This window comes from Scardinius erythrophthalmus (genome assembly GCF_964197995.2).
Source record: "Scardinius erythrophthalmus genome assembly, chromosome: 9".
Taxonomy (NCBI): Eukaryota; Metazoa; Chordata; class Actinopteri; order Cypriniformes; family Leuciscidae; genus Scardinius; species Scardinius erythrophthalmus.
This window is the reverse complement of record NC_138229.1, coordinates 1322740-1349317: the sequence shown is the minus strand read 5'-3', so window position 1 is coordinate 1349317 and position 26578 is coordinate 1322740. Positions and strand designations below refer to the sequence as shown.

The 26578-nt window shown below is 39.5% G+C and overlaps 1 protein-coding gene across 1 annotated transcript; it reads right to left on the bottom strand.

Moving 5' to 3' along the window:
* Window positions 1–215: 215 nt before the first annotated feature.
* LOC308695515 (protein APCDD1) lies at window positions 216–25529 on the bottom strand. Its single transcript, XM_081373683.1, has 6 exons — window positions 25117–25529; window positions 12338–12509; window positions 10979–11189; window positions 8138–8464; window positions 4531–4852; window positions 216–2301 (listed from the first exon to the last, which is right to left on the bottom strand). Exons 1-6 carry the CDS (start codon window positions 25151–25153, stop codon window positions 1874–1876), a joined length of 1497 nt encoding a protein of 498 aa, XP_081229809.1. The 5' UTR covers window positions 25154–25529; the 3' UTR covers window positions 216–1873.
* Window positions 25530–26578: the final 1049 nt, after the last annotated feature.

Here is a 26578-nt window from a genome sequence, read left to right as displayed (position 1 = left end):
TGAATGCCTTCGGCAGAATTCAAATGAGCCATTTTAATCTAGATTAATTCCGATATTACACTGAGATTAATCTAGATTAAAAAAAATAATCTATGCCCACCACTAGTATATATATATATATATATATATATATATATATATATATATATATACTTTTTAGTCATATTTATTCATACATATTTTGTGTCGCTCCGCACATTCAAGACAAACGTGTTCAAGTTTCAAATTTATTGTCATTCTGTTGTCCTTTGCTGAAGAATGTAATGGTTAAACAGTTAATACAGATTTGTTTTGGTTGATGTCTGTGTGTAATCGATAAACATGGATCTTAATATACAGTTATTAATATTCATTACACAGCAAAACAACAGATATAAACATCTTAAATGTGTTTTTATGCATTTAAAATGACGGCAATGTCAGAATAAAGCAGGACATTTTTATTCCATTAAATTCTCAATGTGATTTGTGTTTCACGCTCAGGATTGACACTATAATACATCCACATTATACAGTATGAAATATGAACTATGTTATAGCTATGAAACTTATTAAAAAAAAATCAACTGACCCTTAATTTTGCTTCTTAAGAATGTTAATATATTTGTGCTGGAAAACGAGACAGAAACACTGAGGAAGAACTTCATGTTTTGCAGCATATTTGCAATTTTTCTATAAAGATATTTTGCAAAGTGACAGTTCATTCCAGCACATGTAAGAATAATGTCTAACTGATATTACCACTTCGTCAGCATATTTATAAATCTACTGTTGATGAATGTGAAGGGTCAGTGATCCGTGGAGTTTTACTGGCCTGAAACAGCATGAGTTAAAAACCCTCCTGAAAACAGCTCTATAAAGTCAGCAGTGATTATCTACAGTTATTAAAGGTCCCATATTGTACGCCACTAGACCTCCGTTATCATGAAACAAGCCAGGAGATTTCAGTTTTGACAATATGGGACCTTTAATATTTCCCTTTCCTTCCATGTAGCCCTTGAAATGGTTCATATCGTCGTCTTAAACTCATTCTCGTACTCGTATAAAAATACCTCTGATATGAACGTCCACGTCTCACTCGTTCTGCAACGAATGCTTTACAGGGAAAAACACACAGAGAAATTAAAGTTCTGTCATTTCAAACCTGTGAGCTGGTCGTTTTCTGTCAAACATTAATCGAGAATTTTTTTTTTTTGAAGCTACTCGAGTCACACCAACAAAATAAGTCCTACAGAAAAAGTAAGGGACACATTTTTAAAGACACAGACACACACACACACACACACACACACACACACTCATACACACTCACTCACTCACACACACACACACACACACTCAAACACACTCACACACAAAGACTCACACACACACTCACACAAACTCACAAACACTCACACACAGTCACTCACACACACACACACATTTGGAGTGCATTTACGTTTATAAATAGTTCGTAGGAACATTTCTAAAACTGTCTTGTGTTCATATTTATGATCATCATCTACTCGTCTTCATGAGCGAGGCTCCTGCTCTCTATGAATGGGAAAGAAAGTGAATAAACAATGACAGAATCTTCATTTCGGGCGTGAATTATTTTTCCTTCAGCATTCGTAGAAAACAAAGTCTCGTCAGAAGTGAAAGCATCGGGCTTCGTTCGTTCTAATAAAGTGCGGTTATCGTTGTGCAGCAGTTTTAATTAGTCCAATCATTATTACACAAGTGCATTCTGGGTCTTCAAGTCAAACATGTTCCAGAAACATCCACATTGGTCCTTCATCTGAAGAATCCCATAAACACGAATAAACTCAAACGCCATCGTCGTCGCCAGATCGCCATGGTAACCGCCCCGGCAACTGGCATGAAAATGCACTTATTTGTCTGCAAACATAAACGCGAATAAACTCAAAACCGCCACCGTCGTCGCCAGATCGCCATGGTAACTACCCCGGCAACGGTTGCTGAGTCGCTGCGGGCCCTCGGCGATGACCTCTGACCTGCACTGGAGTAAAGGCATCTGATAGGACGTGGCTCTCCTCTCGGGCCGGTCCGGGCTGGAGCCGTCGCTGGGCCGCTGGCCGTTGTAGAGCAGGTTTCGCCCGTGAGCGTCCGTCTCCACACGGAAGAGCTCATACTCCGTGTGCGGGAGGCGGAGCCCCAATGCCACGCAGCCATTGGTCGGAGTGACGTCCTGCTCTACGCCCACATGCCACGAGCCCTGAACGCCACACTCGTTCCCCTCGAAGACGTTCAGCAGAGACGTGGTCGCGAGATCCATCGGCATCACACGCATGTGGTTCACTGGAAAAGAGAATTAGTTCATTAAAGTCCATTAATACCCAGATCCGGCCCACATCTGGTACACATGGATCCCACACGGCCCAGATCCGGCCCACATCTGGCACACAGGCACACATGGATTCCACACGTCCCAGATCCGGCCCACATCTGGCACACAGGCACACATGGCCCAGATCCGGCCCACATCTGGTACACATGGATTCCACACGTCCCAGATCCGGCCCACATCTGGCACACAGGCACACATGGATTCCACACGTCCCAGATCCGGCCCACATCTGGCACACAGGCACACATGGATTCCACACGTCCCAGATCCAGCCCACATCTGGCACACATGGATCCCACACGGCCCAGATCCGGCCCACATCTGGCACACAGGCACACATGGATTCCACACGTCCCAGATCCAGCCCACATCTGGTACACATGGATCCCACACGGCCCAGATCCGGCCCACATCTGGTACACATGGATTCCACACGTCCCAGATCCAGCCCACATCTGGTACACATGGATTCCTCACGGCCCAGATCCGGCCCACATCTGGTACACATGGATCCCACACGGCCCAGATCCGGCCCACCTCTGGTACACATGGATTCCTCATGGCCCAGATCTGGCCCACATCTGGCACACATGGATCCCACACGGCCCAGATCCGGCCCACATCTGGTACACATGGATCCCACACGGCCCAGATCCGGCCCACCTCTGGTACACATGGATTCCTCATGGCCCAGATCTGGCCCACATCTGGCACACATGGATCCCACACGGCCCAGATCTGGCCCACATCTGGCACACATGGATTCCACACGTCCCAGATCCGGCCCACATCTGGCACAAAGGCACACATGGATTCCACACGTCCAAGATCCGGCCCACATCTGGCACACATGGATTCCTCATGGCCCAGATCCGGCCCACATCTGGCACACAGGCACACATGGATTCCACACGTCCCAGATCCGGCCCACATCTGGCACACATGGATTCCTCATGGCCCAGATCCGGCCCACATCTGGCACACAGGCACACATGGATTCCACACATCCCAGATCTGGCCCACATCTGGTACACATGGATTCCTCATGGCCCAGATCCGGCCCACATCTGGTACGCATGGATTCCACACAGCCCAGATCCGGCCCATATCTAGCACACATGGATTCCACATGGCCCAGATCTGGCCCACATCTGGCACACGTGGATTTCTCATGGCCCAGATCCGGCTCACATCTGGCACACGTGGATTTCTCATGGCCCAGATCCGGCTCACATCTGGCACACATGGATTCCACACGGCCCAGATCCGGCCCACATCTGGTACATATGGATTCCACACGGCCCAGATCTGGCCCACATCTGGCACACATGGATTCCACACGGCCCACATCTGGCACACATGGATTCCTCATGGCCCAGATCTGGCCCACATCTGGCACACGTGGATTTCTCATGGCCCAGATCCGGCTCACATCTGGCACACGTGGATTCCACACGGCCCAGATCCGGCCCACATCTGGTACACATGGATTCCACACAGCCCAGATCCGGCCCACATCTGGCACACATGGATTCCTCATGGCCCAGATCTGGCCCACATCTGGCACACATGGATTCCACACAGCCCAGATCCGGCCCACATCTGGTACACGTGGATTCCTCATGGCCCAGATCTGGCCCACATCTGGCACACATGGATTCCTCATGGCCCAGATCTGGCCCACATCTGGCACACGTGGATTTCTCATGGCCCAGATCCGGCTCACATCTGGCACACGTGGATTTCTCATGGCCCAGATCCGGCTCACATCTGGCACACGTGGATTCCACCCGGCCCAGATCCGGCCCACATCTGGTACACATGGATTCCACACGGCCCAGATCCGGCCCACATCTGGTACACATGGATTCCTCATGGCCCAGATCTGGCCCACATCTGGCACACATGGATTCCACACAGCCCAGATCCAGCCCACATCTGGTACACGTGGATTCCTCACGGCCCAGATCCGGCCCACATCTGGCACACATGGATTCCACACAACCCAGATATGAAATTATGGTGCGTTAAATCATATTTTTCCATAACTAATAAATTAAATTAGCCTAATTAACGCATTAATTCGACAACACTAGGTTTTGGATTTCTTATTGCAGCAAAATAACAGGCCCAAGGCGAATGTACGTAAGGAGTTGTGAATGATATTCAAAGAGTCTCACCTTTGAACACGAACTCGGTGCCGCCCATGACGCGTGTGGACTGAACCCCGCGACTGTACCGTCCTCTGGCGTAGATGCTGAACGCGGGGTGTTTGCAGACCGGGTCAGAGTAATGGTAGTATCGGCCCTCCCACGTGTTGTTGTTGTCGTGGAAGATGAAGTGTCGTGTGAGGAACAGAACCTCGGGCCGGACCTCGCAGCGCCGGGACACCCAGTGCCCGTGGAGACTCACCGTGAGCTCGGGTCCGTGCGGGAGAACCGGCGGGTGGAGGGGGTCCGAGAGAGACACGATACCACACGAGACACAGCTGAGGTCGTGGTTCTGACAACAGACCAGAGACACGGAATCTGATTATCTTCAATTCAATTCAGTTCACATTTATTTGCAGAGCGCTTTTCACAATGATATTTAAACTGTAAATTATATATTCAAACTGCAAAAACTGTAAATGATACATTCAAACTGCAAAACTGTAAATGATATTTAAACTGTAAATAATACTTTCAAACTGCAAAACTGTAAATTATATTTAAACTGTAAATGATACTTTCAAACTGCAAAACTGTAAATGATATTTAAACTGTAAATGATACTTTCAAACTGCAAAACTGTAAACGATATTTAAACTGTAAATGATACTTTCAAACTGCAAAACTGTAAATGATATTTAAACTGTAAATGATACTTTCAAACTGCAAAACTGTAAATGATATTTAAACTGTAAATGATACTTTCAAACTGCAAAACTGTAAACGATATTTAAACTGTAAATGATACTTTCAAACTACAAAACTGTAAATGATATTTAAGCCGTTAATGATACTTTTACAAAATTCTTTACAAAACTGTAAATTATACTTTTAAACTGCAAAACTGTAAATGATATTTAAACTGTAAATGATACTTTCAAACTACAAACTAGTTATGCTTCTATTAATACATAATCAATAAAAAGCACATGACACTGAATACACACATGCAGAAAACAAGAGTCTGATCCACCCAGAAAACCACCGTTGAACACACACACACACACATACACACACACACACACACACACACACTGGTTGTCCTTTTGTGTCTCAGGGATGGAATTGCAATCATGTCCGTCGAGTGGCTAAATCAGGAACGATGTGTTAATGAGGGCTTTAATGGTGTGCGATGACGCAGTGCATGATGGGATTGAAATGGACACCACATGCTTGAGGACTTTTGATTTTTCTTTACGGCTTATTCTTCGATGTGCACTTGTGGCTGATTTTGCAAATCGTTTTTAATAGCACAAGAAAAAAGTAAACATCTTTCCATAAAGAGGAATTTCTATATTACATTTTTTACGAGCTCATGTCGACCGAAGCTGGTTTGTGTCACAAAAGCAACTACTTAAACGAAGCAACGTGCCAAAAAGAGCTGTTTATGCACATAATACAGTGTAGTGTGTCTGTGAAGGCCAAACGCAGCCCTGCAGGTTTAAAGCGGTTCTTTTGCACACAAAAACACTGAACACAACTGAATATCTTTAAAATCAGAAAGTCAGAAAAAGTTTGGAATAATCACGATTTTTTATGTTTTTGATTGTGTCTCTTCTGCTAACCAAGGCTTGGTTTATTTGATCAAAATACAGTAAAAATTGTGAAATATTATTCCAATGTAAATCAGCTGTTTTCTATGTGGATGTATAGTAAAAGTGTAATTTATTCCTGTGACCAAAGCTGAATTTTCATCATTTTACTAATACTTTGTGTTAAAGTATTTTTAAATGTATTGCTCACCCAGAACACCCTAGTAGCTGCCTAGCAACCACCCAGAACACCCTAGCAATGCCCTAGCAACCACCCAGAATACCTTAGCAACCGCCTAGCAACACCCTACCAACCACTCAGAACACCCTAGTAACTGCATAGCAACACCATAGCAACCACCCAGAATACCCTAGCAACCACCCAGAACACCTTAGCAACCCACCACTAGAAACACCCTAGCAACCGAGTGGCGAGTTTTGCCACTGCAAGCACCACTCACATTCTCTTCAGGAGATGTACATTCTAGTAGTAAAGTGTTCCCCTTCTCATCACTATACGCTGCTGGTCAAAAGTCTTTGCCTCTTACTGAGAGAGAAAACACGAGTCTGAGACTCAAACCAGAGTCATGTTTACTCTAAGCTGAGACATTAATTCATACAGAATGAGGTTTGGTTTGTTTCATCAGAGACGAGAGCGAGGCAGGCCGTCTTCTCTTTTATTATTATTATGATTATTACTGAGATCCTCCTGATAAAACTCTTCCAGATGAAGGAGAAGTCGAGCAGAGAGATAAACATCCTCCAGCACACCAACAGATCACAAATCTCAGCGTTAAGAGAAGATCTTTCATCCTAAACTCAAACATCATCTCAGTCTCGGAAACACACACACACACACACACACACACACACACACACACACACACACACACACACACACTTCTCACTGACACAAGCTTTGTAATGAATAATATTAATACTTTACTTTTTTTTTATGTGTAAACATTTTTAGGATGTTTACATATTTTTATAATAATAATTTAAGTGTTTGTAATGAATAATAATAATGTTTTTTGTAATGAACAGTATTTTTTATAAATAATACATTTTTTAATTAATTATAATAATTTTTTGTAATTAATAATATTAATAATTAATTTAATCCTTTAAAAAAAATACATTTGTACATAAAATACAGTTGTTTAAGTTAGTATTTTTTAGGATGTTTACATATTTTTCTAAAAATAACTTTTGTAATGAATAATATTTTTGTAATTAATATTATTAATAATAATAATAATACATTTTTAAGGTTTAAAAACTTTTGTAAATTTGTAAACTGCTTTTTAATGAAAAAACAATATTTTATATTTGCTATTTTTTATGATGTTTACATATTTTTAGAATAATAATATAGTTTTTGAAATAATAATAAATTTTTGTACTGAATAATAATATTTTTGTAATAAATAATGACTAATTTGTTTTTAATGAAGAAAAACTAATATTTTATGTTTGCTATTTTTTCAGGATATTTACATATTTGTATAAAAATAATAATAAAATACTTTTGTAATGAATAATAATGTAAAGGTTTAAACACTTCTTTGTAAATTTTAGAATAATAATATAGATTTGTAATTAATAATAGTGCATTTTTGTACTGTAATAATAATATTTTTCTAATAAAAAAACTTTAAAACTTTTAAAACTTTATTTTTGGGACATTTACACATTTTTATTGTAATAAAAAAATAAGTTTTTGTAATGAATAATGTTGTTTTTTATATTTATAATTAATTTTTCATTTATCTTTTTGTAAATTTGTAAATTGCTTTTATTTTCCTTTTTTCTTATAAAAAAAAAAAAAAAAAAAAAAACTTACATTTGATGTTGAAGCCTATAAAATGTATTTTCTTTCAAGGATGTTTACATATTTTTTTATTTTACATTTATTAGGATGATTTATTAGTTGCTTTTTCCAAACCAGCTTATTACAGCAGTAAGTCACTCCAGGCTGCCGATTACAGTGACTTCACCCCAGTTTTCAGACAGAATGTTCACTGAATGTTTTCTGGGCTCACCTCGGCGTTCTGCAGCGCCGGCTGATAGCTGGAGGGTCTGTAGTAAATCCTCTGCGCGGGGTCGGTGTGAACGTCTCCCAGGTAAAGCTCCTCCACCAGGTGGTCCAGGTTGTGGTGCAGGTACTGTTTCTCCAGCCTCAGCAGCTGAAGCTCGTGCATGGAGAAGTTCAGGCCTCGGTACCAGTCGCAGTCGCAGACGCTCTCGTCACTCCACAGGTCGTAACTCACGTGAGGCTCCCAGGATCCAGGGTCCCGAGAGGAACCTTTACAGGTGCGGTTCAGTTTTTGACCGAGATCTTCAGCCACCGACACAGAGTGACACACAACCTGTCGAGACAACACACGTTTATTTCTACAGTACACTGTAAAAAACTATTGTGATTTTAACGGTAAAAGACTGCTTTTACTAAAATGGTAAATGAAAAATGACTGCTAAAATGGTAAATGATAAAAGAATACTACAGTGAAAAGACAATAAAACGGTAAACGGTAAAATAATGCTACAGTGAAAAGACGATAAAACGGTAAAAGAATTCTACAGTGAAAAGACGATAAAACAGTAAACGGTAAAATAATGCTACAGTGAAAAGACGATAAAACGGTAAACGGTAAAAGAATTCTACAGTGAAAAGACGATAAAACGGTAAACGGTAAAATAATGCTACAGTGAAAAGACGATAAAACGGTAAACGGTAAAAGAATTCTACAGTGAAAAGACGATAAAACGGTAAACGGTAAAAGAATGCTACAGTGAAAAGACAATAAAACAGTAAACGTAAAATAATGCTACAGTGAAAAGATGATAAAACGGTAAACGGTAAATTAATGCTACATTGAAAAGATGATAAAACGGTAAAATAATGCTACAGTGAAAAGACGATAAAACGGTAAACGGTAAAATAATGCTACAGAGAAAAGACGATAAAACGGTAAACGGTAAAATAATGCTACAGTGAAAAACTGTTAATTGGTTAAAGTTTAACAAGGCATGTTTATATCTACAGCACAGATCGTTTCAAAGCAGCTTCACAGTCATAAACAGAATCAATGACGCAAACTTCATCAAATATGAGACAAATTCAGATTCTGGTCAAGTCAACACACATTAATTATCTACAGTACACTGTAAAAAAGATCATGATTTTAACGGTGAAAGACCGTAAAAATGCTACAATGGAAAACTGTTAATCGGTTAACAGAAAGTTTCCATATATACTGTGAATAACTGTTATGTGATAGATCTAACGGTACATTGTAATTTTACAGTTTTTGGAAGTGAGCAAAGCCACGTTTATCTCTACAGTGCAGATCGTTTCAAAGCAGCTTCATAGAATCTATGATACACACTTCATTAAATATGAGACAAATTCAGATTCTGGTGTGTAACAACAGTCTTATTACACACACTCTGCTTATTACACACACAGTGATGCACAGCAGCACACAAACATGCCAAATATTAAAAATAAAAGGATAACAATATAAAAGATTAATATTGTTTACATAAAGATATGGTGAATTCGGCTTGTCCCGTAGATGGTCTGAGCTTTAATCTCACACACACACACAGCTTTAACCTTGCGCACGAGCAGATCCATTTGCGCTCTGGAGATGCGTTCAGTTTTTCCGCTTGCAAATTCCTCCATGTAAATATCGAATCCTAGCGCAACTGGTTTTTAAAGGGAATGGGAGATGAGATTCTGATTGGTTTAGTGCAGGTTATGCCCAAAACACACCCATTACTCATTAAGAGAATAGAGACAACCCTTTTAGACCAGCGCCGGGAGCGCCGACCATTTTTCCTGTCGTTAAACTAGCAAAAGTGGATTTGGACAGTTGTGCAGTTGCGCCCTGCGCTTTAGACCATAAGCTTAGATCGTTAAAATAGGGCCCTAAGTGTCTTTCACACACTGTATATATGGAAAAATAAAGTTAAGATGATTTAATGACGCACCTGCCCCAGACCTACGTAGATCATATAATAACATAGCCTTTTAAATGCAATTATAATGACCCTAAAATTCAAGATATCAGGGCAAAAATGCCCCTCTATGATTTATTGCCTCATATTTATATCATATGATATAGTAAAGCAATATCACACAAGTGCTGTTTTTGTCTCAAATAGCACGAGTGCAATCGTGAAAATATTAAATTTGACTTCAGAATCCCCAGACAGCAACATAGTGTCGGCCCACATCCGGCCCACATCCGGGCCGTGTGGAATCCATGTGTACCGGATCTGGGCGGACACTATTTTGCTGTCTGTGTCAGTTCAATAAAAAGTTAAGATTATGTTATATTTTAGACACAATATTGTCTGTTTTTGCTCAATTTTGCCAAGGAACATATTATCTAAAGCCAGAGCAGAACTGTTTGCGTCTTTGGTGTTTCGTTTCTAAATGAATGCGCGTTTTGAGCGAATCAACAGGGTGAATCAATGATTCATTCATAAAGAGTGCCATTTACTTCATTCACGAATGAATCAACCTCGACAGCAACATAGTGTCGGCCCAGGGCCACATCTGGCACATGTGGATTCCAGCCGTACCGGATTTGGGCCGGATCTGGGCCGACACTATGTTGCTCTCTGGAAATCAAAGGAATAAGTCAATGACTCACAAATTGTTTAGTTTTAGTGTATCAATTCATTTAAAAAAATACATATTTTGGGGACAGTTTGATTTGTTAACAGATCTTTCGATCTTAAAAATGTATTAAGATTAACTTGACCTAAGATAGACGTGTTGTCCAATTTTGCAACCTTATTGAAAACTTACTGTAAAGTGTTACCAATATGTCCTTATCCGTACATTTGAACATGTGTTTATGTTTCTATACCTGTGCGCGGTGGATCTGGTAGTCGGCCTCGGTCCCGCCCCGTACGATCCAGGACGCCTGTCGGAGTCGCAGTCGGCCCCGGATGAGGAGTGTGTATGTCGGGGCGGTGCAGTGGTTGTCGGCGTAGTAGAACTGGAGAGCCTGGAAGGTGTTGTTGTGAAAGAAGCGATACGAGCGTGTGAGAAACTCTGGACCGGGTCGAACCTCACAGCTGCCATGAGGGAACAGAGAGAGTCAAGTCACCTTTATTTATATAGCACCTTTTACAATACAGATTGTTTCAAAGCAGCTTTACAGAGATAATGTACTGCATTTAATTTTACAGAAAAAAGCTGTTAAATAATTCACAGTATGAATACTGTAGAATTACTGTAGATTACTGGCGACTCTGCAGCCAGTATTTTACTGTAAATTTGGAAAAATGTATTTCATGTTTACGGTAATAAACCGTAAAATATTTTCACAGTATAAATACTGTAAAATAACAGGTGAATCTGCAGCCAGTATTTTATCATTATTTTACAAAGAATTTTTTTACAGTGTGTTTATTATAAGTTGTTTATCCGTGCACATTATTATTGTTTTAACTTCTTGTTCCTGGTAATCTTAAATCAGAATAAGTTCCTCTCGCAGCATCTCTTCTCTTCTCTGATAATGTGGGCGGGGCAACCTGTCACTCACATGAGATCCACCAATAGCAAACCACAACCATCCAATCAATTCCCCACGGACAAAATCAAGCCCCGCCCACATTTGTTCTTGTTTGAGAAGCCTTTCACTCAGATTTAAGGCACAAAGGGGTAGAAAAGACTTGCGCAACTTACGCTTTATGCCGACTTTAATGTTGTAAAATTCATAAATTATGACACAAATTCAAAATTCTGGTAAATTACCGGTAACAGATCATGTGTGAACAGGACCTTTTAAAATATACCGGTGAATTGGATCCAGCAATTTACCAGTAAGGGAGATTGTAACATTAACAGTACATTACCGGTAATATGGTAATTTTTATGGCAATTTTACGGTAATTTAGCAGGTAAATTTTACTGACAATTTACGGTAGTTTACCGGGTCATTTTCACTGCCAATTTTACGGTAATAATTTACTGGGTCATTTTTACTGCCAATTTTACGGTAATAATTTACCGGGTCATTTTTACTGCCAATCTTACGGTAGTTTACCGGGTCATTTTTACTGCCAATGCTGTGTGAAAGGGGCTGATAGTATCATTATTCAGATCAATTCAGTTCAAGTTTTGTTCTCATCTAATAGTGTCCGTGCAATTAAATTGATAATATACGTGAATACTAATTGCCTTTTAAAAGAAAAGAAAAGAAAGGCTCTAACGCTCTCACCCGGTGGACACCCAGTGGCCCTCGATGTTGGGCGGCATCTGGACAGTGATGCGGGCGCCGTTATGCAGGTGTTTCAGCATGTGGAGGCACTGTGTGTGTTTGGACGGCCAGCCGAGACTCTTCTCTAGCGCCAGACGAGGGGAACGACTGTCCGACGAGCCCTTCACACACCCTGAGGACATCAAACACAGCAACTGGTTAGATGAGGTTTAACAGGACATCTGATACGCCCCCGACAGCAACATAGGGGCTGTTTACACCTGGTCACTTCATGCGTTTTTACAGATCGGATAGCTATCTGATTTATCAAAACGATTTCATTTACACCTGGTCACATAAATGTGTTTTTGCAAAATGGATATAAATCCGATCTTCAATTCCAGCGCTATATGTAGCTTTAATGGAGTTCACGTCATCGAAAGCAACCGATATGAGCTGCATTTTATTGATCATTAGCTTATTTCACTATTGTGAAATGACGGTGTTTCCATTAACCAATGTTATGCAACTGAAACGTAATTTTTTTCTCCCACGATAAGTCATTCCAATAATTATGGCGATGGATATTGGCAGGTTTACGTATATCACAGGCACCACACTAGCCGTTATTATTAAAGGAAGGAGACCTAGGTGTGTTTTCCAAGCATTAATAGCAAGGAAAGACCTTTATACTTGTTTTGGGGTGTTTCTCCCTCATTTCTGCTTCGATTAATGAATAACTCTGTCTCGTCTTCTGTCCAAATACACAGTGTCATCTAGGTCATGTGACTATAATGCGCAAAAACTGTTTCCAATGCAGTTTTGCGAAATATTCCTTTTTCGAACTGCCTGAAAAACTCACAAGAACTCATAAAAACTTTTTTTGCGATAAATGGGAGTTTTTGCAAAATTGGCGTGTTTCCATTGGCCGTATTTTCAATTTGCAATTTCAATTTGCGCAATTTGAAGGGTAGTGGAAACTTGGCTATTGAAAAAGGCATTATAAAAGTCCTTAAATGCTACTTAAATGTCCAAATTGAACTAAGGCCTAATCCTGGCTTAATCTGAGCCCTGTGTGTGAAACCGGGCCAATATGTCATAATGTTTACTTTTAACGTCATAACTTTTGCTTTTTATATCATAATTTAGACTTTTTTAGAAGAAAATCCTGAGCTTCATGTGTGTTCAGCTCGTAAATACGATCTTTTTGACATGACTTGAACACGCCATTGGCCCATTCCTCCCTTAAAGAAACTTCCAGATCACTGATATTCTTTGGTTTTCACATTACCAATGCTTTCTTTAAATTTCGCCAAATATTTTCAATGAGATGTTAATTTGAAGACTGTCCAGGCCACTCAAGAACAGTCTACGACTGATCCCTGAACCAAGCTTTTCCCATCCTGCAGGAAAGTCCATTGATCCTCAAGCTTCAGTCTCTGCACCAAAGGCATCACCATCTTTGCCAAAATGGCTTTGATACTTCAAAGAATTCATGATGTCCTTCATTCAGTCAAGATTTCCACTTCCACAGCATAACACGACAGGAGCGCCACCATGTTTGACCATTCTTCTGCTCAGAAGAACATCAAATCTCCAGTTTGGTCACATCACTCCATTAAACGGCACAATAGGGAAGACTTGCACATCTTACGCTTTACGCTAAATTCATAAATGATGACACAAATTCAAAATTCTATAGCTCTACAGAAGACATTAGCCCCTTTCACTCTCAGGGCCCTATCTCGCACCCAGCGCAATTGACTTTGTACACCGACGCATGTATCATTCCTATTTTACACCCGCGCACAGCGGACTCTTCCCTCCACAGACGCACATCGGTAAATTAGGAAATAAACTTGCACCCACGGGGGCGGTTCAGCGCAAAGAGGAGGCGTTATCCGGTGCAAACGTTCCCTGGCAGTTTCAGAAAACAATTCCGCCACTGACCAGGAGAAACCTCGTCTAAAGTCAGTGGCGCGTTGCGCATGCTATTCAGATGCTATTTTAAGGGTGCATGCTTGGCCATAATCAATGTAGCGTGAGCACAACACACACACACTTTATTTCTCTCATCTACACAGACGCAGCAGTTTTCATTTTTAGAAAACCATACATTATTACAAGGAACAATATTACCACTCGAGGGAAATCATGGTTTTGTCCATGAAGAAGTGAAAAAATAGGCATAAATCTAGCTTACACATTTACCCAAATTATCATACGCCTGTTTAAGCGAAGCTAATCTGGGTGTGTTTCTCCGTCCCCAATGTCACTTCTCTGTGTTTTACGGCCCTGACGAGAACGCCGGTCTCCTCGGCTGTGAACCGCCCCTGGCAAATCCGCCGTTATAATAGCAATCCGCCATGGAACAAGCGCGCCTGCTCTTAAAGGGAATGTGAGATGACGCTCTGATTGGTTTATTTCACGTTACGCCCAAACCACACCTATGAGTAATGAAGCGACTTCAGACCAACACATTTTAGATTTGCGTCGGAGAGTCATTTATCCCGCCGGTGTAATAGCAACAGCGCCCGAGATCCGCCCACAAAGTTACTTTTCGTTTTGCGCTTGATACTTGCGTTTCAGATCGTTAAAATAGGGCCCATAGTCTTTACTGGTAAATTACCGGTGTGAACATGACCTTTTCAAATATACCGGTACATTGGTTCTGGCAATTTACCAGTAAGGGAAGTTGTAACATTACCAGTAAATCACCGGTTATATGCGCTGTGTGAACGCGGAATGAAGATTACCGGTATTTTGCTCGTACGAGGTCAGAACTCACTGATCCAATCAGAAGCCGTTGAAGGAGCCATTCATAAAATGATGACGCCTCCATGTTTGACCATGTTCTGCTCAGAAGAACATCAATGTTCCAGTTTTGGTCACATCACTCAATTAAACATTATTCCAGGACTCCACAGGTCTATCCAAATGAGTTTTAGCATATTCAAGTCGGCCTTTTGTGTTCTTCTGGGTCAAGAGTGTCATTCGGCAAGACTTCCCGACATGAAGGCCATGCTTGTCTAGTGTTCTTCTTATCCTCCGCAGTGAAATGTTTTTTCCTCCTTTCATCGGTTCATCTTGCAAGTCTTTGGCAGTAAACTGAGTGTTTTTCTCAGTTGCTCTGATCAAACATTTTATTCCCCTTAATGATCAGGTTTTCTTGTACAATAATCCTGCCAGATGAGTCTCTAGAAACTTTGAGTGTTTTGGAGAACTTCTTATAGACTTTCTAATGGAATAAAACAGTTTGTTCTCTTCTGACTTGGCCATATTTGCTACTCAACTTTGGCACAAGCATGAGATAAATGTATGTATGTGTAACATCACAAGCTAATTCAGTTTCCAAAGGCTTTGCAAAGTTTTAACACAATTGTGTACCATACAAATAAGTGACTTAAAAACAGCAGCGTTGTTACAAAAATCCTACAACTCAAAAGCATTACAATATCCATCCATCCATCCATCCAGATCATTTTAATGTAAAACACTTTGAATTACCAGCTATAATTTCAGTTTATGTTAGTATTGAAAGGGTTAATTCATTCTGTAAATACTTGAGAAATGTTCGCATGTACAAATGTCAAAAGATCTGCAAGTAAACACTGTAATGACACATGGCTTTAAAGATACTAACTACACATCGTTTAGATCACTTGGCCACAACTCAAGCTGAATGGAAAGAATAATTCCGGAAAGAACACACACACACACACACACACACACACACACACACACACACACACACACACACACACACACAGACACTCAGTGTGTGAACGTTAGGGCATATAAAGACCTGTAATGAATGTGGGAAGGAGCTGGTGTTTTGGACAGAGATAAGGTGTTATAATTCTTTTTTAAATTCGGTGTAATGACACTTGGAGAAAATAAAGCTCATGGTTGAGATAACACCAAACACATTTCTGGCCCGCGATCAGGATCTGTATACGGGCGCCAGATGAAAGGAGAGAAACCCAGAATAGCTGACGAATCTGAGGACTAAAACCTCGGAAATTAAAGAGTTTTAGTGCCTGAGGCTTCAGGTCTGCGTATATGAACACGCATTCCAGCGCAAGACCAGAAACATCAGCAAATATATTCCCAAAGTAGGAAACTTTATGACAAGAAACTACATCTGTCTGAATCAGAGTAAAGAGAGCATGCAGAATAACAGCATTAACCATTTCAACCATGAAACAGTGCTGAAACAATCCTCTCAATATAAAAATAAAGGGTTTTCATAAAAGAAACATTTTTGGTTCCACAAAGAAACTTTCAGTGATCAATTTTATATAAGATTCACACTCATTTGCATATTTAAACAACTTGTAACACAAGAAATGTTTGCCATTCTTAAAGTAATCTGTAACACTTTACAATAATGTTCATTTATTAAACATTAATGTATGAGCAAACCATGAGCAATACATTTGTTACTGTAATCTTTGTTAACGTTAGTTAATTAAAATACATTTGTTCATGTTAGTTCAAAGTGCATTAACTAATGTTGACAAGATTTTAATAAAGGATTAGTATATGTTGAAATTTACATTAACAAAGATTAATAAATGCTGTATAAGTGGTTCATTATTAGGTAATGTTAACTAATGAACCTTACTGTAAAGTGTAACTAAACGTATAACTGGGTGTGTGGAGATATATATTAGTTGCATGCTTCTCCTATTAACCCTTCATCCGCATTCATCTTTACGGATCATAACGAAACCCTGCGTTCTCCAGGGAAACTCCGGCCTGCACATCTGGAAACATTAGTAACGCTTCGCTGCTTCCCTCGTATCAAAGTCATCTCTCTCAGTCTCTCTCCTGAGAAACGCTTGCACCTCGTTTGCAGAAACGAACCCGTTCGACACGACAGCCATCGCCACTGATCCTCAAACTCTCCATACCGGCGTGATGATCCGATCTATATTCTGAATGTGCTGATCCAATCTGACCTCTGACCTGTAATGCCTGAATCATAATCATAATCATACACTGTTGGTTCGTTGGCCAGATGTGAACTGAGCGACTGAGTCTGGTTTCTCTCAAGGTTTTGGTTCCACTGTCGCCTTATTCGCCTTTGTTGCCATTGGCTTTTATCTTGCTTAGTTGGGGACATTAACATTTAATTTAATATTCAACAATAATATTGATCTTCCTGCATTGACACCGTTATATGAGAACTGAACTGAGCTGAACGATGACATCACGGTTTTCTGTATATATATGAACTAAATTAACAACTTTTTACAACAAAAATGAACCATCACTGAAATTACTTAAGCTGGACTGTGACGCTGTTTTCTTCTAGAAACAAACTTTGTTGCATTATGTTCCTGTTATCTCTGTAAAGCTGCTATGAAACACTCTGTGTTGTGAAAAGCGCTACATAAATAAATGTGACTTGACCTGAAACCCTGTTAGCACACGCCTGACCGTTACAACACGCCTGATCCTCATGAAACCTTTTTCCTGATGCTTTTACATCTCTCTCTTTTATCCTAGTTTTTAAAAAGGAGACAAAAGTCTTGATGAAAAAGATGGACAGAAATCGTCCGTCCTCGAGGCTCTACTCAGTGTGTGACTGTAGTAAAAAGCAAATTACACTCTTAAAGTCCCCCTGTAGTCAATCATTTTATTGCTTAAAACTCATCATACAATTACATATTTAAATGTTTTTTTCCTAGAAGAAATGTCTTAATGTCTTAAAATATCTTGAATGTAACTCGACACCCTTGCCTCATTTAGTATGTGCGGTTCTATGAATATGCAAATGAGCCCCGCCTCCACTCACTCACTCAGCTCAGAGATCCACTTGTTGACGATCACACGTTGATCTGATTGGTTACAAGGTAGTTTGTGACGTCAGAAACACCAGCGATTTCAAAGCGTGTTTTTGAGACTGTCTTTGGTTCACTGCAGTTTTAAGGAGGAAATACTCAGCAATGCTGTCGACTTATGAATTTACACATGGTTTGTCTTAAAGCATATTAAAAACACCACATAGACACATAAACAACATTAAAAGCTGGATTTAAACCACAGGGGGACTTTAAAAATAAAGCTTCCAAAAGACATTCACAGTGATGCCATAGATGAGGTTCCACTCGCAATGGAAAGATTCCATGTATATCAAAGGTTTTTCATTGAACCATGTGTATAGAAAAGCATTTCTGAAGGAGACACACAGTAGCGTTACTGCGATCTGTGATGTCAGCCGGTCACACGTTTTTATCACACATTTTAAGGCAACCAGGTTACTTACATTTTTTAAGTTTAACCAACAATTCATTTTTTACAGTGGTTTCATTCAGCAAGGACGCATTAACCCTCTGGCACTGCTCGCGTGGCGATAAAAAAAATATTTTTTTTATTTCAATCGAATGAATGTACTATATTTTAGTTCGATAATGTTTTTTTATTTAACATTTTGTAATTTTAGGGGATTTCATGATACTAAATTATATTTATGCAGTAGATCCATTTATTTACATTTTGAGCTAAATATGTAATAAACCTTGAATGCTTTGGATCACAGACTGAAGTTTGGTCTCTTTTTAAAGACGACTCCTGGCAGATTATTGCTGGAGTGAAGTGAAAAAAAGTTGAAAAAGGTAAACTTGAAAAAAAAAAGTTATAGAATTTTATTATGGAAAAATGCACAAAACTACTATTTAAATTTTTATATGAAATGTATATTTTCCCAAACACATTTTACTCTAAAACTGTGAGAAAATCAAAGCCATAAATCTAAACAAGTTGAGGAACAGCTTGATATCTCAAGAAACGAGCTTTCAGTGAGATGTTGTTCGGCTGCAGTACCGAACGCTTCCACTAGAGGAAACTCGTCTCATTCATTTCCAATGCGCGAACAACACAAGTGACTGTCTTCTCAAGACCATTTAACCTTTTCGAATAATGTCCATATTTTATTTGTGTGTTCACTAGAGGATGGATACCCGACCCGAGCCCGACGGGCCGGGCCGGGTTCGGACAGATATTTAGAAATTATGTTCGGGTTCGGGTCGGGCTCGGTCACATCAGCGCGATAAGGCATTGAACATTTTAAATTTAAAACAGCTTATTATGTAGGTAGCCAATGTGCCTGATGCTTTCATTTGATGCAAACGTTCGTTTTTGTGATTTAAATGCATGTAAAATTTTACCATAACATCTGTCTTCCTGTGTGCGCAAATTTCAAATTTGTTTATGTAGCCGTGACAACCAAACACGAGCATGCGCTTGTTTCTCCGTGCGCGCTGATGCACTCATCCTGTTGACATTTCCGAATGCCTACAGTTGCTTAATAAAAGCGGCTTTCCACACAAACAAACGTACATGTGTCATTAGTATGAGAAAAAAATGGGATTTTAACTGTCGGTCTCGGGTCGGGCTCGGACATAAATATCTTTATGCCTGTCGGGCTCGGGTCGGGTTCGGTTACTGCTCTGTCGTACCCCTTTTCCACCAAGGCAGAACTGGTGCTGGTTCGGAGCCAGAGCCTAGTTTCAAATCGGTTCTTTGTTTTTCCACCGCCAAAGCACCAGCTCCGAACCAGTGAAACTGGTTCTTAAGTAGCACCAAATCATTGCAGGGTTTAGAACGGAGCCAAGAAAGAACCGCTTGCGTCAGGGGCTGGGGGCGGGGTTACCGTGACCAACAAGACGAATAGAAACTTGTGACCGCCATTTTTAAATAGCAGCTAGTCGAGCTAATAGCAGCTCGATTATAATATCCGTCTATGTAAGTTACGGCGAGCTGCACGAACGCGTTGGATTCCGATGTATTTTTGCCAACCCATGAGCATCCATAGTATTGCAACGTCCGTTATTGTTGATGGCTTGTTCGAGATGCACCGGAGCGGCGAGGACCGATCGGAGCTGCGGGAGTGTTTGGAGAGCATACGACTCCTTGTGCTTTTAGATCGCTATCGCAGTGCTTTGATGTCACGCGGCGATCGATCTGCGAGAAGCCGATGCATCTCGAACAAGCCTGGAGTGTTTGTGTTTGGCGCTACCGCACTAGCGGTTGCTGGGCAACATGAGACGTATACAGTGACGTAAGATCTGGCTCTGTTGTGGCTCTCTAGCCGGTGGAAAGGCAAACCGGTTCTTAGTAAGCTCGTCAGTCGAACCAACTCTGAACCAGCTCTGGCTCTGGCTCTGAACCAGCACCCGGTTCTTGTTGGTGGAAAAGGGGTATCGGACGCGGGCCGGGCTCGGACAGAAAAATTCGGCCCGATCCGCACTCTAGTGTTCACACAGCAAGTGCCAAAACATTTATCAAGTTTCATAACATTCTAATGAAGGAAAAAAAAATCAATAATAATGAGGGGAAAATAAAAATAAAATCATATTAGAATGATTTTTGGAGGATCATGACGCTGAAGACGGAAGCAGAAAATTCAGCTTTGATCACAGGAATAAATTACACTTTACTATATATTAACATAGAAAACAGCTGTTTTACATTAAAATAATATTTCACTTTTTTACTGTATTTTGGATCAGCATTAATTGCTGTGAAGAAAATACTTCTTTCAAAAGCATTAAAATCCCCAGACTGCTATTGTAAAAGTACTCACTTTGTTCCTGTAGTATAAAAAAATCTAGTTATGTTTTTAATGCTCGTTAGAGGGATCTTTGAACTGACTTCAGTTCTGTTTCTGTCTGGTTTCTCACACTAATTCATGACAAATCATGAGCATTTTCATCCTTCCGTTGTTAATGCTGAAGCGAGCAGAGCCAAACACTCGGTTTCTTTCTCAATCAAAGCGTCCACAACTCTCGAGAGTCGAGACCAAACCACGAGAACATTTCCAGCTGGCCCGATCCCATCGCTGAGGTAACAGCTCACACACACACTCCAGAACCATCAGTCCACAACACAACTCCATCTATAAGCTCTTTACCACACGTGCTCCGCGTCTGAGGGCCGCTTTCTTCCGGAGAGCCGCTTTAACGGCCCTCTCGTTAATCCTGATTATATATACAAGTTTATGAGCTTGTAGACGTTTTAATAGATGCATGATTCAATGGAGGAAAGGGTTTCATGCGGATAAGAATAGAGATAAACCACATGTATTTAGAGGAGGATACCAGCTAACAGGGAAAAGTTCTGGCAAAAGTTCTCTTAAAGTTACGAGCAAACGTTCTACCAGAATGCTTTATCTGGTCTTTAATAATGTCCTCAAAAGAAATCATTCATGCATCGTTTATTTAAACATTTCAGTTGGATCGGATGTTTGTCTAACGGTTTTTAAACGCTACTTCTGGTGTCGGAATGTTCAAAACATTCAAAAGTAACGTTCAAAATAATGTTTGCAAAATGGAATGTTCACTTAACGTTCACAAAACAGTTTGAAACATTTGAAAAACTGGACGTTTTGATCATTCAGAGAACATAACTCAAAGGGCAAAACATTATCAGAGTATATTTGGCAACACTTTATTTCACAGTGTCCTTGTTACATATGTTACATGCACTTACCATAGTAATAACTATAAATTATGCATAATTACATGCAACTAACCCTCAGCCAAACCCTAATCCTACCCTAACCCTATAGTAAGTGTGTTTGCTTAATATTACCAGAGACAATTTATATTACTCAGTACTTAAATATATAATTACACTGTAACAATGACACCTTAAAATAAAGTGTAGCCTAATTATTTTTTATTTTATTTTTATTTCATGTTTAATTCAATTTATTTCTAAATATTTGTGAAATTTACTAGCAATTCCTGAGGGAAAATAATTTCAAACTTGGTGATTATGTATCAGAATTTTAACATATTAAAGGGATCATATCATGCTTTTTTTAACACTTATTTTTCATTTTCCCAGATAATATTTTATAACTTAGGCTATATATTTTTTATAATTATAATGGTAACACTTTACAATAAGGTTCATTAGTTAACATTAGTTAACTAATAATTATCTGCACTTATACAGCATTTATTAATCTTTGTTAATGCTAATTTCAACATTTACTAAAACTTTATTAAAATCTTGTTAACATTAGGCCTAGTAATGCACTGTGAACTAACATGAACTAACAATGGACAGCTGTATTTTTATTAACTAACGTTAACAAAGATGAACAAATACAAATTGCTCATTGTTAGTTCATGTTATTAATACATTAACTAATGTTAACTAATTAGTTAAACACAAATGATTTACTATTAGCTTCTGACCAAGGCTGTATCTCAATACTAGTTTTACTTGATCTTGCGTTCGATACTATAGATCATACAATACTCTTAGATCGACTACAAAATTATACTGGTGTTCAAGGACAAGCATTAAGCTGGTTCAGATCATACCTATCAGACCGCTACCATTTTGTCTATTTGAATGGAGAAAAATCGATCATAACTCCAGTAAACTATGGAGTGCCGCAGGGATCTGTGTTAGGCCCTCTATTATTCTCAATATATATGCTGCCACTTGGAAATATTATAAGGAAACATGGAATTAGTTTCCATTGTTATGCTGATGACACTCAAATCTATATTTCATCACGGCCAGATGAAAACGCTAAATTATCCAAACTAACAGAGTGTGTTAAAGATATAAAAGATTGGATGACGCGCAATTTTCTTTTATTAAATCCAGACAAGACAGAGGTACTACTTATCGGTTCAAAAAACCACCCACAAAACCTCTCACAATACAACTTTAACATAGTAGGATGTCCTGTTACTTTATCCTCTACAGTAAAAGACCTGGGTGTTATACTAGACTGCTGTCTTTTGAAAATCATATTTCATATGTTACAAGAACAGCCTTTTTCCACCTTAGAAACATTGCTAAGCTACGTAATATGCTATCAGTTTCTGATGCAGAAAAGTTAGTTCATGCGTTCAAGACCTTGAGACTAGATTACTGTAATGCTTTATTAGCTGGTTGTCCTGCATCCTCAATAAACAAGCTACAGTTAGTCCAAAATGCCGCCGCTAGAGTTCTTACTAGATCAAGAAAATATGATCATATAACACCAATTTTATCATCCCTACATTGGTTACCTATAAAGTTCCGTATTAATTACAAGGTATTGCTACTGACTTATAAAGCCCTAAACGGCTTAGCTCCAGTGTATTTAACGGATCTTCTATCGCCCTATAATCCATCGCGCTCTTTAAGATCACTAAATTCGAGGCTTTTGGTCATTCCTAGGATATCCAGATCCACCAAAGGAGGGAGAGCATTTTCATATTTAGCACCAAAACTCTGGAATAGCCTTCCTGATACTGTTCGTTGCTCAAACTCGCTCTCCCAGTTTAAAACTAGATTAAAGACGCATCTCTTCAGCCAGGCATTTATATAATATTTTTAATCTTACAGTTAAATCCGGTCTTTAGTTCATAAACGCCAGAGGAGAACTGGACCCCGACTGAGCCTGGGTTCTCCCAAGGTTTTTTTTCTCCATTAGGTCACCTGATGGAGTTTTTCGGTTCCTTGCCACTGTTGCCTTTGGCTTGCTCAGTTGGGGATATTTGGGCATATTTAATTTAATTTAATTAATCAATCAACAATACTATTGATCAGCATTACCAAACGTGGACGTTTTCCACTAGAAACAAACATTGATGTATTATTTTAATTTAATACTGTGAAGCTGCTTTGATACAACCTGTGTTGTGAAAAGCGCTAAATAAATCAACTTGACTTGACTTGACTAATGAACCTGTAAAGGGTTGCCGCTTAAATGACATTGGACCCCATTGACTTTCATTATAAAAGACATTATTCAAAAACATAAGCGTGAGTAAACACAAGATGTGGCTCAGATAACACACAGTTTGAGCTTGACTATGTTTAATATCTAAGGTTGCAGTCTGGCTTCTCCTTGACCTGATCCTGAGGTTTTTCCCCTTATAAATTCCCAGCACATCTAATCTGGCCTGACGACTGGTTTTACGGCTGCTGGGAAAGCCTGCTATAACGCGCCACTTAATTGAACGTTAGATTCTCTTAAACACACTGGAGAGAAAGTGCATATGAAAATATATCTTTATCTCTCAGCTCCGTTTGAAGTGTGTGCCAAACGTTGGTCATTTCCAGCTGATGAAACGGGTCAAACACAGTCCAGGAGTCGTGCTCTCTTCCCACGGGACACTTCATGAGATCCACTGCACGTGTGTGCAGAAATACAATACTTTATGTTAGTGTATCCTTAATAGTACAACCTGTACATTCTACGTTATGTTTAATAGTACAAACTATCCACTTACACACACACACACACAGTTTTCTAATAGGGTCAGAAATGAACCAGAAGTGGCAAAAATTCCCCATTTATTTGACATTTTAGGGCACAAACACCCTTTCTAAGTTTGTCTGACTTTAAACACCCCAATATTAAGTTTAAAATGACCCTCAAAAATCAAGATCTAATCAATTATTAGGCTAAAACTGAGCTTGATTAACAGTATAAAGCGTTTTGAAAGAATCTGTTCACACGCCATCATAAAGAATAAGGTTTGCGGTTGATGATTTTAACTACAGGTCAAATTCGATTAGTTTTTATAACTATCCAGTTTGATCTAATACTCGCTATTATGACATAATTTAATTCCCTATTAGATAAAACAGCACTCAAATGCTGAAAAATATGTCTTTTGCGTTAAGTATTTAGACTGACAGGATGCAATCTACGCGATACCTACGACATTTCTAATTGATTATGATATTAATTTTCTATTCTATTCACAAATACATAGTATTTTCATATTTATCAGTCTCTAAACAGGACAATGAAAGTGAATGAAAGCCCTCACCGATCGCCACCAGCAGCAGAAGCACAGACACAGCCATTATTCCCACAGAATGAGTTTCGCTCAGGATCTTCCTTCCTCAGATTAATCACACATGAAGTTTCTCTTTTATCCAGAACTAGATTCACTCCGACAACATCCATCAGAGCCGACGCGCTGGAGACGAACATCTGAAACACTCGCGACGCACAATCATCGATTAATATAGCGACGAGTTACTGTTCCCACAGGAGAACACGGAGAAATCCACGGAAAACCATGACGGAGAACTCTTCCGAGAGAGAGAGAGCGAGAGAGAGAGAGAGAGAGAGAGAGAGAGAGAGAGAGAGAGAGAGAGAGAGAGAGAGAGAGAGAGAGAGAGAGAGAGAGAGAGAGAGAGAGAGAGAGTGTGTGTGTGTGTGTGTGTGTGTGTGTGTTCACTGTTCACCACATCAAACAGATCCTGATCTCAGAACAATTCAAGCTCCTCCTGTTCGAGCCCGCAGATATTTTTGCACATCAGGGCATTTCTTTTTTCTTGTGTTAAATGTCTAATTAACTGTAGGCTAGTTCAATCTCTAAATATACAGCCTACATTTACGAAACTAAGACATAAATGTTTGTCTTCATAATCTTTAATCAAACCGAAACACTTTTCCTCATCATCAATCCCTCTTAATGTGGGGGTCACGTGAGCACTTTTGCAAGAATTTTTTTCCGGCTAACAAAAATATGTTAACTTTAACATTAAAGTTAAAGTATTTTATTCCCCCCCCCCCCCAAAAAAAAAATAAAACTTTGTTTCTTCATTATACGAACATTAAAGAAACAAATCCATTTTGCAAACATTATGGGAAAGTTACTTTCAATCAAGTAGCAACATTTAAAAAATCTTAGATTACTGTTCAACCAAAAAAAAAAAAAAATCCATGATCAATGCATAAACAATGTTTTTGGCCTGTTCTGATTTTTACATGCTCTGCCAGATTATATAGATTAATCCTTAATAAAGCTACAGAAGTTATTCACTCGAGAGCAGTGAGTGATATTTTTTTCTTTGTCATTTGTTTGATGAAGATTAAAAACATCAGCAGGATATTAGGAATATTAGTTTGCGGTCCATTTAACATCTGACACACGACATCCGGTGTTCTCACAACTCTTTACAGGCATTTAACACTTTCTAACATGTTCAAGAGGAAGATACTCACCAATGACGGGCATTTCAACATCATTTTGAGTGTTTTTTGTCAATTCAAGTAAAAGAGAAATTGTTTACAGACGTCACACCAGTGCAGATCTGAGCTCTGTTCTGCGTCTTCTTGCGCTTGAATGGTTTTAAAGGTCTTGAATGAATGATAGCGTGATCATATAATGTAATGCCAGCCAAAGGATGCCAGGAAAAAACAGATGCCGCGTTAATTGATATTAAATATTAAGCTAAATTAACGTGTTAATTGTGACAGCCATAATTGAAATGCAAAAA